General features: G+C 40.8%; 1 protein-coding gene across 4 annotated transcripts in view; it reads right to left on the bottom strand.

Annotated features, from left to right (window-relative positions):
- Nucleotides 1-14,346, bottom strand: part of kcnma1a (potassium large conductance calcium-activated channel, subfamily M, alpha member 1a) — a 285,057-nt gene that overhangs the window by 81,604 nt on the left and 189,107 nt on the right. For all 4 annotated transcript variants that reach the window (XM_080448764.1, XM_080448765.1, XM_080448767.1 and 1 more), the window contains exons 8-9: nt 9,650-9,820; nt 2,573-2,664 (exon numbers count right to left, since the gene is read on the bottom strand). In XM_080448764.1, coding sequence (XP_080304890.1) covers nt 2,573-2,664; nt 9,650-9,820 — 263 coding nt within the window. The remainder of the gene's footprint in view (nt 1-2,572; nt 2,665-9,649; nt 9,821-14,346) is intronic.

Below are 14,346 nucleotides of genomic sequence, written 5' to 3'. Positions count from 1 at the left end.
CTGAATGATAATGCCTTTCGAACCCCCATAGGCAACAATAAACCCACATGACAAACGCGTTTTGGTGTTCCGCGTCAGCATCTCCGCTAGATACACGCCAAACGCAAGCATAGCTAAATGATTATCGCCGCTGCCGGGCGGAAACCTTGTATGTCCAAGAAAATAATAATAACCCGTGTTCCCATGGATCCAATGATGTTAATACTTTTCAACGGTTAAATATTTTAAAACCCACAGACACACTTAACCACTTTCACTTTATAAATCTTTCAAAAATAGTGGGGGGAAAAAAGCAGATCTACAAGCTCACAACATGGTGCATCGAGCTTGTAGATCGGCACTAAGTAAGGCATTAATTTACCCCCCCACCCACCAAAAAAAAGGGAGATATGGAGATACATGGTTTTTGCCCGACGCCGACTTTATGCAAAGAGCCTGGTGCCAGGCTAAGCCCTGTACGTTTGGGTGGGTAGGTTCCTGATTGCTACCATATGTATGGACCGTATGCCTGGGCCAGAGAGAAAGAGAGAGAGAGAGCGAGAGAGAGTCGAGGGGATCCGGAGGGGGGGGGGGGGGGGGGGGGGAGGGGTGAGGCGAAGGTGGGGTCGATGTGTGCAAGAGAATCTAGTCCAAAGTTTTGACAAGGCCTTCTCTCAACACCCGCCTGGGAGTCCGGGCCTCGGGTCAGCGGCCAAACATAACATCTCATCAATCTTGTCTCAATGACAGGCAAACATCATCAAACAAAAGGCTGGTTTCTAATGCTCCTCTCTGCCCGCTCCACTCCCTAGAATCCCCCCCCCCCCTCCCACCCCTGAACATGAACTGGAGAAAGAACGCGAGAAATGGGGTGTCAAGAGGAGAGAACGGACGGTGGGAAGAGAACAAAAGCAGAAGTACACCACCCCCTCCCCATCCCTATCAGTGGTGGAAGAAGTACTCACGTTACTTATTTTTTACTAAAAGTAAAAGTACAGTTTCCACCACTTCTGCCTACACCGGACGAGCCCCCACTTGGAGTAAAATAACGCCTGTGTGCTGAACAGCAGTAACGTTTGAGCCACAAACGGGAAGGGACACACGCAGTCCGGTACGATTAGGACAAGCGGTACAACTGTGCATTACTGTAACACAAACGACGACAACAACGCACACACTACTACAGCATCGTGTCCGAGAAGCCGGACCAGACGCGTGTGAAACAACAACAACACAGCCTCTGGGATGCGACGTGGTACCGCCACACATAAACACACAGGAAAACACAGGCAAGCACCAAGAAAGCAAGCGGGCAAAGCAAGCCGAAAGCAATTTGAAGAGCCCTCCAATGGGAGGTCGAGGCATCCAGCATTCACAGGGTGTGGGATCTGACTGAAGATCAGGGCCAGAGTCATGTCGAGCATTGATGATGCGGGCGGTCAGAGCAACAAGGCACACGGTGGTGATGCAATCATGATGAGACAGCGAGAAAAATATATGCTTTTTTTCTTAAGGAACCACAGAAGCCGTGATCAATGAAAAAAAGCCAACAAAGATCGCAGGCCAGATAAAACATGCTCAAAATGATGCAGATAGGAAGAAATAAATCATAAATAAATGCATGCAGGACCGGCTTGAGAGCAAAATGAAACAAGAAAAGAGATCTTGAAAATAAATCGTGCAACGGTCATTGAGATTGATGATACTAAAAAGACCACCAATAATAATGCATTTGCAGATTTTAAAGTCTTTTCTATTTTCCCTTTTGAAGGCAGATAGTAGGGTTTCCATGACTGTGTCTGTCATTTATTAAGGAGGGGGGCTGGATGAGAATCCATTGAAGCACATTAAGCAAAGGGACAACACCACATAACGGTTAATGTAGCACCCTGTCTGTGATTGTGGGGGTCATGAAAGCTTCCAGTTTGCAAAATGAAATTAAAGCGCAACACAGGATGTTTCAAGGGGGTAGGCAGAGAAAGAAAGAAAGAGAGAAAGAAAGAGAGATAGAAGTGGGGGGGGAGGAAGGGAGAGAGCGAGAGAGTAAGTATGAAAGAAAAGGAAGAAAGAAAGAAAGAAACGTAGAAAGAACAGCACACAGATGAATTAAAGTAAGCGCTGACTGGGGTGGAGAGAGAGAGAGAGACAGAGAGAGAGAGAGGGAGAGAGAGAGGGAGACACAGAGAGAGAGAGCGCAAGAGAGAGAGACAGAATGGACATGTGTCATTATGGCCGAGGTCTCCAGTCTTACAGTGTGACTTATTATTATTATTATTATTAATATTATTATTATTATTATTACAATAATAATAATTTTACTGTTCTAAACAGTCACACAACCACACCTCTCGGTCCGGATATTGAACTTACTTTCTGCCTCGTGTCGAGTTATAACTCCCTCCGTATTTCTTCCGATTTAGGATGAGAGCGGCAATTTCTGGCACGTAGCGAGCAAACATGGCCTACATGCATGGAACAGAAAAAAAGAAAACAAAAGGCATGCAAAGAGAGAGAGAGAGAGAGAGGTTCCACCGGCACACAGAGAAAAAACACAGCAGAACCGGCCGGAGGGGGGGCGGGGGAGGATACTTACTTTCTGCCATTAACCGCACTATAGGTACCACCATATTTCTTGCGGTTTCCTATTAACTCTATGATTTCAGGGACGTAGCTGGCAAACATGGCCTACAAGGAGAAGATAGGAGACAGAAGCAGAAGACTCTGAAGCCCCAGTACATGCTCCTTCCCACGTCCGTTTCTCGGAACCCGTGCACACACCCTCAGATGTCCCGACTCTCCGAACTATTGGTTCAGAAAGCCTGTCCGAAGGAAGGAGTATGTATTGGCCTTCAAAAAAATAAATAAAATAAAATAAAATAAATAAAGGCTACTTGGCCTTCGGTGGTGGTGTGGGGGGAAGCTGATGTTTAGGACCAGATTGCTGGTGAGATGAACAGATTATTAAACTACTGGGAAGAAGAACATTTTTTTTTAATCTCTTACAGGTCTCATGAATAGATTTAGAGAGAGAGAGAGGAAAAGACAAGCAGAGAGAGAGAGAGAGAGAGAGAGAGAGCAGTGGTGGAAGAAGTATTTTAGTTTTAGTTGTTTTACTCGGTGTGTAAAGTAAAGTGATTCTCTTTGGTTTAAATAAGTGTTAAATGGCTCTATATTCTGATAATACTCATTGCTATAGAGTGTTTGTTTAGTAACATGAATCTCCATGTCTCTCCAGCTCTTTATTAAACAGAAAATGCATTTTCAGGTGGGGATACCAATTGTATCCAATCAGGATAGAGAACTCAGTCAGGATACAAGTGAAATTGGAAGTGATGACACAAATAAATGATCAGACAAAATTGGAACTGGAACACTATAAAAATGATGAATGGGTACTCTCTCCTGATTGGCTGAAAATGTGTCACCTACCTGAACATTTATTTTCTGTTTATTAAAAAGCTGGAGAGACGGGGAGACTCCTGTTACGGAACAAACTCAAAGCAATGATTACTATCAGAAGATAGAAGCTTTAACCTTTTGACCAAAAACTTTTAACCAAAAAATATCACTCCCCCAAGTTTAAGTGAAAGTAGCCTCAATATATCTCAATTGAAAAAGAATCACTCTGTTAACTTACAAGTTAAAGGCCAGGTACTCAAAATTGTACTTGAGTAAAAGTACAACAGCATTGGCATCACAATATACTTAACAGTACCAAAGTAAAAGTACTGTAAAAAGACAGCAGATCTACAAGTTCACAACGTGTCGCAGTGCGACACTTTCTGAGCTTGCAGATCAGCTGTTCTTGAATAGCCAAAGTATAAAATAGGGCTTCAGTATGTTTCATATCAATATGTTGGTTTTGTAATAATAATCTAAATCTACAAAGTACCTTGGATTTAAAATAATTGTAGTGAAGTAAAAAATAAAAACAAATTGCCTCTGAGATGTAGTGGAGTAGAAGTATTGAAATTGAAATAAAGTATTGAAAACAGTACATGAGTAAATGTAATTGGTTTACCTTCCACCACTGACTGAGAGGTCTAATCACTAAGAAAATAAACAGCCCCATGTGCATTGGTTCGTGGCTACGAACTTTTGTCACAGCTGGCAATACGGAATGGTCTGTCTGTGATCGCACCTCGAAACCTTCTCGACGGTGCCAAACGTTTTGAAGTTTGAGAACGAGGGGAGGGGGCTTGGATTGAAAAGAAGACCTATGTGCCATGTTTAGTCCAACAAACACAAAGGTTGATTCGGCAGGTTGATTTGAATAGGCCCTGACACCCTGATGTCCCCACGAGCTGCAAAATGCATTAAGACTCATTGTGTTGTTGGGACTGGAGGAATGAGCTGGATACATTTTGCCGGAGGTTCACAGCAGGGGGGAGGTGGGGGGGGGTCTACAGGCTCACAATGCATTGCAATGCGTTGTGAGATTGTGTAGATCTAATAAATGTATGGGGTTCAGAAGTGTCTATAGGTGTCAATACATTCAGAGGTGGAGGGAATATGAATAAAATACCTGAATTCTGAGGGTTACATGTGAAAGCAGAAGGGTGGCAATTGCCATGCCCCGCAACCCCAGAATGTGCGATGATGGCGTGAGTTTGATGTGAGACCTTTTCTTTATACATCCTGGGACCATTAACTCTGCAGCCAGAGCTGCTGCCCTAAAGCTTTCCAGACACATAGAGGGGCGCAGAGAAGTCATGCTGTCACACACTGTACTGTTGTATGCCTCCACATGTGCAGCTCATCCGTCATGTTACTGTTAACTTACTGAATGCACTTAATGCTTTGTAGCGGGATCCTTCACCACAGGCTAGGGGTGAACAAATTGATTTAACCAATTGTATTTATTTATTTATATATATATACACACTCGATAATTGATCATATAACTGAAAAGTAGTTTTAGTTTGGGCTTGTCATTCTAGGCGAAAAGCTTAAAAAACATTTTAAAAAACGCGTTGTGAGATTGTAGATGAGCTATTTACAAAATAATTTGCATGACACAGCACGGGTGTCGTGCCTTGCTTAAGTGCCTTGCTCGGGGACACTTCCGACAAGAAGACTGGGCATCGGGATCCAATACCGGGGAACTTCCGAGTGTGTGTGTGTGTATGCGCGCGCGCGCGCGTGCGTGTATGAGCGAGCGTGTAGCAGAATGGCTCAGAGCCTCTGCCACATCGACTAAAAACGAAAAATGGACGAAAAAATTCTGTCGACTACCTTTTTTCCAGCAAAACTAAACAAAAACTAACCTATGATGACCCATAAAACTATGACTAAATATACTGAAAATGTTGTAAACAAATAAAAACTAGACGAAAAAAAAACTAGTGGAGAAGAGTAGAACTAAGACAAGTCATTTTATGCTTGGCTGTGCGTGGGTAGCCTGGTAAACCATCCTGGTCGCTAAAGACTATGACTAAAACTAAATCAAAATTAGTTGTCTAAATTAACACTGGCGCACGAGCGTGTGTGTGCGCGTGTACAGGCCTAACAGGTCGCTAGAGCCGAATGAGGTGAAGATGGGGGTGGGGATGATGAGGATGATGATGATGCTGTGGTTGCTACGGTAACAGTCAGGTGGGCCTAAGCATCGTCTCCCTGCCGCTGTGTTTGTTGGAATTTTTGGGAGGAGTCACATGAAGGGGGGAGGCGGGGGTGAGGGGGGGGTTCAGAGGTTAGTGGGGGGGGGGCGTGTTGCTGAAAACGTAAGTGACACAATACGCTCTATACAAACCGTTTCCCACCAACGGTGGGTCCGACCCATCAGTGGTCCAAATGGTCTGTATGTTACTCTGAGTGTGTTTACGAGTGGAACCAAATGAACCCGTGACGGGTCCATTTGGTTCCACTCGTAAACACTCTCAGAGTAACATCAGCACTGAGGATTTTACAGTGTAGATGAGGGGGTTCCAGTAATAGTTGAGTTCAGTGATTCTCAACCTTTTTTTCAAGGACCCCCCCATGTTTGACATACATTAGACCACAGACACCCGTTTTGATACAATTCTTCTTTTTTTTTAACTCTGAGACCCCAGTGTACACTGTAAAAAAACAAATCCTCAGTGTTCATTTCCATTTGTACCACTCTCAAGAGTTACAGAGACCCGTAAAAGGGTCCATCTGGACCCCCTTGGCGGTCCACGGAACCCCACGCGGAGAACCCGTACTTTAATAAGAGTACCGAAGTCCTGACGTCACTCCCGCTACCCCTGGGTCACGGAAGTGTTTTTTTTCTATTGAAAATCTTCGATCGCATCATATAAGAACTGCGTTCCAAAAATAAACAGCCAAATGCTGTCAGGTGTGTGACTCCGTTTCCTTTATGATATTGAGTTACGTTTGATAATGTCTGTGTTTGGAGAAAACACATTTTTTCGTACTCTCTGGATGAATTTGTACATTTTCACCGTCAGTTGATGCTTCATATGCACATGAGTAAAATCACGGGCTGATTTGTTGATTTTTGGAACACAGTTCAGTTCTTATATGAGGCGATCTAAGATTCCCCCATTGGATTTCCAATACAAAATATCAACATATCTCAGTGATGTCAGACTTTGGTGCTCTATGGTCTCTGTGTCACACACAGACAGAGGGAGGGGACAGAGGAGCACATAGTAATAATTACACAGTAGGATGCTCTATACCAGTGGTTCTCAAACTTTTACATTTCAATGACCCCCCCTTAAAGTAGTAGTTCACCCCAAAAATTACTTATTTTCTATCAATTACACACCCCATGACATGAAGCCTTGAATTCATGGAGACTCTTTTGTTTTTGTCGCATTTCTGAGCCAATATTACCAATAATATGATGACCGGGTCATTGGTCAAAAGGAGACTCAGTAGGAGACTTTTTGAGTCTCCATTGAGTCTGCCGGTCATCAAATTATTGGCTTAGGAATGCGACAGAAACCTCCATGAATTCAAGGCTTCATGGGGTGTGTAATTGATAGAATATAAGTCTTTTTTTGGGTGAACTACACCTTTAAAGGAATACTAAGGATTACTCATGAAGCCTTGAATTCATGGAGATTTTCTTTTTATTTTGTTGCATTCCTGTTCCAATAATTCAATAATTGATTACTCTGCTGCGGTAGGAGACCAAAATTAAACTATACTGTATAAAAGAATAATATAAACTCCAAAACAACTCTCACAGCGTAATCACTGATGAGTCTACTGATGGTTCAATGACAATGTTTTAAATATAATTTTTACTCTCGTTAACTCGTTCATACTCATTCATTGCCATTGACGTGTTTGATGTGTTTTTTTCCAGAAGGCCTTGGGTGCCAATGATGTGTTTTTTATTATTATTATTTGTTTCTTCTTTTTTTTTACACAGAACCAGGAGATAACGTGATCCCAAAATGTACTGCTCCATTCACTTCCTGGTTAAAGTATTTGGGAAATATTCTGTATCTCGGCTCCTGTGTTTTACTACAGTATGTATTTTTGTTGAGACATGCTATTTTCAACGGCGTATAACAAGCGAACGGGAGGTTGCGATGCCTTTTTTCTTTTCCTTCACGGAAGCACAGTGAAACCCTCAGTGATTAGCAACCATCAGGGGATTGATCATACCGGAGATAAATATTCTGAGACTACTTGAAAAGGTAAGAAAATCGATGGCACTATGGGCAATAATTTTTTTATTTACTTGGCACTGAATGAGTTAAAATTGGTCTCCTATTAACTTCAATTACTCAAATATTGGGTAATTGGCTCAGGAATACGACAAAAACATCTCAGTGAATTCAAGGCTTCATGGGGTGAGGAATTGATAGAATCTTTCTTTTTTGGGGGTGAAGTATTCCTTTAACTCTGACGGTATACAAATGGAGCGGTCAGAGATACAGACCTCTAAGGGTCAATTTAAAACCCCCTCAAGGACCCCTGAGAGTCCCAGGACCCCACTTTGAGAACCACTGCTCTATACCATTACATTATTAATGCAGGCAGCAACATGTTTACCACATTTCAAAGTATTATGATAATACAATCGTTGATGTCGGGCGGAAACCTTGTCATGTCCAAAACGGTTACTTTTCTGGAAAAAAAAAATAACCTGTGTTCCAATGGATCCAATGTAGTTATTATTTAGTCACCAGCTGAAAAGCAAGCGCCGTGAGCTCGCAGGTCGGCTATTTATGCTGCTTTTTTTGCGGGACACTGTCAAACGACGAAGTATAAAACTTTAAAAAATGTAATTGATTAATGCGTAATAAAATGTGTAAATTATGTGTAATAAAACATAAAAAAAAGGTGTCATATGGAAATATAAAGTTTTCTATGCCCGACAGCGACGATATACATCGGCATGTTAAATATTTAATGGGATATTTCACTTTCAAACATGTTTGTGGTCATTTTATCATCTACTCAGGCTTTTGTGTTTCACCTCAGACAGTTTTTAAGTTGCTTGTTTTTCAGTATTTAGATGATATTAATTTTATCAGACACGCCCCCTTCCTATACAAACCCATTTTAACGTCAAACTCCATTTTAACCATGTTAGATTCATTGAAAACATGTTTCTGGTGACTGATATTGTCCTTCTAATGCGTGAGGGGCTGTGTTTTTTCAATACTTTTTTACTATTTTTTAATACTAATTTTAATTTAATTTTTAATTTAAATTAAAACAAAAAAAGTAATGGAAAAAAACACTGCTCCTCACGCATCATACTTAATTAAGCAACTGTCTGGGGTGTTCACAAGAGCCCGAGTAGACGCTATAACGACCCCAAACACCCTAACAGTGAAATACCCCTCTAAACATTGATGACATTGTGTATCATCTCGCCTCTGTCGGGTGGAAACCTCATATGACCAAAACTGTGACTTTTCAGGATTCTAATAAAAAAATAGCAAAAGTAGCAGATCCACAAGCTCGAATCAAGCTTGTAGATCTGCTACTTTTGATGCTTTTGTGTGAGGCTGTAGTATGATCAAGTAGTAAGGCGTTCATTTACAAAAAAGTTAAAAAATGAAGATAAGAGGTTTCTGCCCGACAGCAACGATTTGCAGTGGTGGAAAGTAACTAAGTACATTTATTTAAGTACTGTACTTGAGTATAATTTTGAGGTATTTGTACTTTACTTGAGTATTTCCAATTTCCAATACTTTTACTTCTACTCCACTACATCTCAGAGGCCAATATTGTACTTTTACTCCATTACAATTATTTGAAAACTTTAGTAACTTAGTTACTAGTTACTTTTCAGATATAAATTACGATATTATTAAACATACATTAACCACTTTAGCCCTATTCTATACATAGGCTATGTGAAAATAGCCGATCTACAAGCTCACGACGAGTCGCATCGCGACGCGTTGTGAGCTTGTAGATCGGCTATTTTCAACCGTTTTAGTACTTTTACTTTTGGTACTTTAAGTACATTTCGATGCCAATACTTTTGTACTTTTGTACTTTTTGAATTCTGGACTTTTACTTGTAACTGTATTTCTATATTGCAGTATTGGTACTTTTACTTAAGTAAATAATTTGAGTTCTTTTTCCACCACTGGTTGGTACTGTATATATATGGATGGGGGCAGGCAGGTCGTGGAGGGAGGGATCTGTGGGATGGGGATGGGGGGGTGGGTAAAAAAAAAAAGGCAAAAGATTTGTTTTTGTTTTTTACCAAACCACCGAGGATGAAGAAGACCATGAAGAGACGTCCCAGGGTGGTCTTTGCATAGACGTCCCCGTAGCCCACCGTGGACATGGTGACCATCAGCAGGTACACGCACTCCCAGTACGACAGAGACTGGGAGTTCTGGAAGTTTTCCCAGGGGTCCCCCGAGTTCTCCACCTAAAAAGAGATGGGGGACGAGATGGAGAGAGAGAGAGATGATGGGGTATAGTGAGAGCCGCTGTGGGATGCAAGTTAACCCACTTAAAGACCGGGAACGCATCCGTGTGTCACTTTTTAGATTCCTTTGGCTATTAAAAAATAGCAGATATACAAGCTCATAGCGCGGCACTCGGTGCAGCGCTATGAGCTTGTATATCTGCTATTTTTTTTTAAATCGTGAAAATCTTTGCAAATCTTTGAATATATATTTTTCAAAGCGAACATTTATAACTCAAATCTTTGCTTCTGGGGGATTCTACACATGTCTTCTAAATCTTCTAAATCCTAACAGTTAAAAAAAAAAAAAGCATGTTGCTATAATGAGTGGTTCTTAAAACCTTTTCATGTCAAGGACCCCCAAAATTATATGTATTTGGCCACGGACCCCCATCTCAAAATATGTTGTTCCAGGGACCCCCCAGACGCAAAAATTTGAGTAAAAAAAATTGCTTTAAAAAATATATATATTCAAAGATTTGCACACATTTTCACGATTTCTCAAAAATAGCAGATCTACAAGCTCAGAGATTTTGTATTTTTATTTTGATTGAATACTTTATCAGAAATGTAAACAGCGCGTGGTACAGTCAGACATTAAGGATAAAACGATAACACAAAAGTGTCCCGGTGACTTGTTTCCATTGTGGTCCTATGTATTCAATTCATCAACATGGCATACAAAATGTACACAATAATACATCATCGTCATCATACGTCATCAACAAATACAAAAACACTATGTGTGCAAAGGAGAAAAAGGGAAAAAAACGGTGGCAGTGAATGACACCTCCTTTCGATGGGAATTTACATGTACCTCCCCTTGTGGTCTCCTGGTAGATGTTTTTTCAGGCCAATTTTGAAATAAACCAGTGATACACATCCTTTAATGGATGGTGTGTCAGGGCATTCCACTTTGTGGTGGCAGAGCAGTAGAATCAGACGAAGTACAAAACAGCAGGGCCTGAGTGGTTAACTCTTTAAGACCGGGAACTAGTGATGCGCGGGTTGACCCGTAGCCCGCGGGTCAACCCGCGACGCGGGTGGGTCGAGTCAGAATTTCAGAGGCAATTATGCGGGCTGCGGGTGAGCGGGTCAGCCGATCTCACACGCAAAAAAAAAAGAAAAATCACATGCTCTTGTTTTGTCTTTATTCCTAATAAGAATAAGAATAATAACAATAAAACCGTTTGAATACACTTGGGGATTATTTTCTAACCATGATTTTACAGAATTATAGGTAAAATTGTGGGTCGCGGGGCGGGTTGAGCCATAGATTTATATATGGGTTTGCGGGGCGGGTTGAGGCGGGTTGGGTTCCGTGGCGGGTTGGGGCGGGGCGGGTCATGAAAAAACCCGACCCGCGCATCACTACCGGGAACGCATCTGTGTGTCACTTTTAGATTTCGTTGGGCTATTCAAAAATAGCAGATATACAAGCTCATAGCGTGGCACCGAGTGCCGCGCTATGAGCTTGTAGATCTGCTATTTTTGAAAAATCATGAAAAGTTGTGCAAATATTTATTTTTACGGGGCCAGAGCTCAGCTCTGGACCTGTTTTAATGTTGCCCTCTTTTTTCTTCTGCCACTTTTCGCAGTTCTGGCTGAACCGTGCATACGCTTTTTACGAAACTTGGCCATATGGTAGATGGTCATGAAAAACTATCAAGAAATAATTCTCACAATCTTTCGTCAAAAGGTGGCGCTATAGCAAAATACCAACTTTGAACAGGTACAACTCATGCCCTGTTTGACCTACAGCCATGAAACTTCAATACACACATGCGTCTACTCATGATGAACAACTTTCACACTCTGACTTTTGACCTCTGACCTTTAGATCTCCCACCATTTTGAATTATATGAAAAACAGTTAAAACCTATCTCCTCCTGGGATTTTTGAATAATCTGCACGAAACGTTTTACACATGAACTTTGGACCTATGCCGACAAACAAGCAGCAAAGATTTTCCATAAGTGAAAAAATTAAGCTTTAATGAGCCAATGAATATTGCAGTTTTATGACAATTATTCATCTGCCCCTAACACATACATGCAGACTCACATTTCTTTGAAACTTTGCGGTAATGTTGAGGGTCATTCCAAATATCACTGAAACCAATCTTACTCCAATTGGTCAAAGGGGGGCGCTATAGCGATTTTTTGAAAATGCAAACTTTAAACAGGCAAAAGTCATGCCTCGTTTGGCCGACAGCCATTAAACCTGCTTACACATGTGCCTTGACTCATGAGGAACACATGTATCACGTTGACCAGTAAGCTCCGCCCTTAGATTGTCCGCAATTTTGAGCAGTTTGAAAAACACTTAAACCCAGGATTTTTCAGCTATTTGCGTGAAACTGTATCATCTGTGTATCTCCTTTTTCACAGGTTCTTGTCTGTTGGTCCAATGGCTTCTCCCTTAAGCGAGTGCCTCACGACCGCTAGGTTGCCGGTTCAAGCCTCACTTGATGCAGACTCATTTAAGTTGAATTGCAAAAAACATGACTGTATCAATGAATACAAGTGCAAACGGTAAAGATAACATGAAATGCTTATTTGAGAGTATGTTTTTTCAATGTATGACGTACTTCATTGTGAAAATAGCCGATCTACAATCTCACAACTTTTTGTAGATCGGCTGCTTTCACTGGTTTCGGTTTCGAGGAGACATACAATTTCTCTATTGGTAAATGGTTTGTGAACGAGTGATCTTAGTGTTAGTGTTAGTGTGAATTCTTTTTTCACTGGTTCTGGTCTGTTGGTCCAATGGCGTCTCGCTTCAGCATCAGCCTCTGGATCCAAGGTCGCCAGTTCAAGCCTCAACTCTTGCTGGCTACTTTTCAATTGTATCGCACAAAACATGACTGTATCAATTAATGCATGCGCAACTGTTAAAGGTAACATGAAATGCTTCTTGGAGAGAGTATTTTTTGCAATATATGACAAAATTGTGAAAATAGCCGATCTACAATCTCACAAAAATGCCTTTATTGGTAAATGGTATGTGAACCAGTGATCTAGAGTAGTTCGGGACACAGAGGCTTGGTTCATAATGGACGGAAATACTTATAAATATCAACAGACACTACCAGGGAGGCCATATATCTAGCTCAATGAGAAGAGAGGTAACCTCGGAGTCCGTAGATCGCTGGTTCGATCCCTGTCCGTGACAATGTATTGACGTGATCATGATTTGGCATTCTTGGGTTTACACATAGTGTTTCTTGAGGATAGGCTAAGGCGTTGTTTTACTGAGGTTAGGGTTAGTGAGGGTTTAACCCTCTAAGACCCAGCGATGCTTTAGAGTAACAATTATATTTTATAAAGAAAGGAGTTTAAATAATTTGTTTTTCTGTTATTTTTTCACCTCTAAATCCTCATTGGGTCCTATTGTTTAGTCTTACAATGCCATTGGCCAGGATATTTGCATATAAATACCCCCCACAGAGCCAGGAATCATCACAACTTGAAAAATCTCTGTTGGAACAGATCTCTTTTTTCTCTGGAAGATATTCCTCACAAAAACGTAAGTAATATGCCTGTAATATTTGTTTTGGTGAACATTACAATGTCTAGAACATGTACATATGTTATTATTGTGAAATATATGTCCCAAATTTAAATTATAGCATGATTCATACTTGTTGCTTTTGGTCAACGTTGGGCCCTCTTGGTTGCAAAAAAATACAAGGGCAGGCCTAAAAAAATATGGCTTATTGGTGTTATTATTCATAATGTATACTGTTCTGAGGCCAAATATTATTCATAATTGATCTGAGGCCAAATAATAAACCATATAAATGAATCATTAAGTTGTTTTAGTGAAGTATTTACACATTTGCCATGTTATCCATAAAAATGGCCTATAGGAAATGTTGCTACCTGATGGACCCAACGTTGCTAAATGTCAACATTTGCATAAAACTTACCAAAACATATTTTTTTAAAAAACATTATATTTTCCTCTTCTAAATACTCCTACAAGACCATCTGAAAGGTTTTTAATTTTTTTTTGCAAGTACAAATATATCCGGGTCTTACAGGGTTAAAATGCTCATTTGTTAATTGCATGGTCTTCTTTCTCTCAAGTTCATTCTTCTATGTTTCTATGGCTTATTGTGCATATTACTTATCATTGCTTCTTTCTGTTTTCTTTCTGCATTCCCTGGCCCCGCTTATCGCTGCTTGCAGCTATATTTTTTCCTTTTTTTTTTGGCGGACATTTGTAACTAAAATCTTTGCTTCTGGGGTTTCCGAGAAGTAAATATTTTACAAATGTTCGCTTTAAAAAATATGTAATCAAGATTTTGCCACAAATTTTCAAGATTTTTCAAAAATAGCAGATCTACAAGCTCATAGCGCGGCACTCGGTGCCGCGCTCTGAGCTTGTAGATCTGCTATTTTTGAATAGCCAAAGACATCTAAAAATGACACACAGATGCGTTCCCGGTCTTAATGGGTTAATCAGGCGAATTGATTTAGTT

This window comes from Gymnoscopelus braueri (genome assembly GCF_963280865.1).
Source record: "Gymnoscopelus braueri genome assembly, chromosome: 14".
NCBI lineage: Eukaryota > Metazoa > Chordata > Actinopteri > Myctophiformes > Myctophidae > Gymnoscopelus > Gymnoscopelus braueri.
Note: the sequence above shows the minus strand (reverse complement) of the source record. Positions and strands in the feature narration are given on the sequence as shown.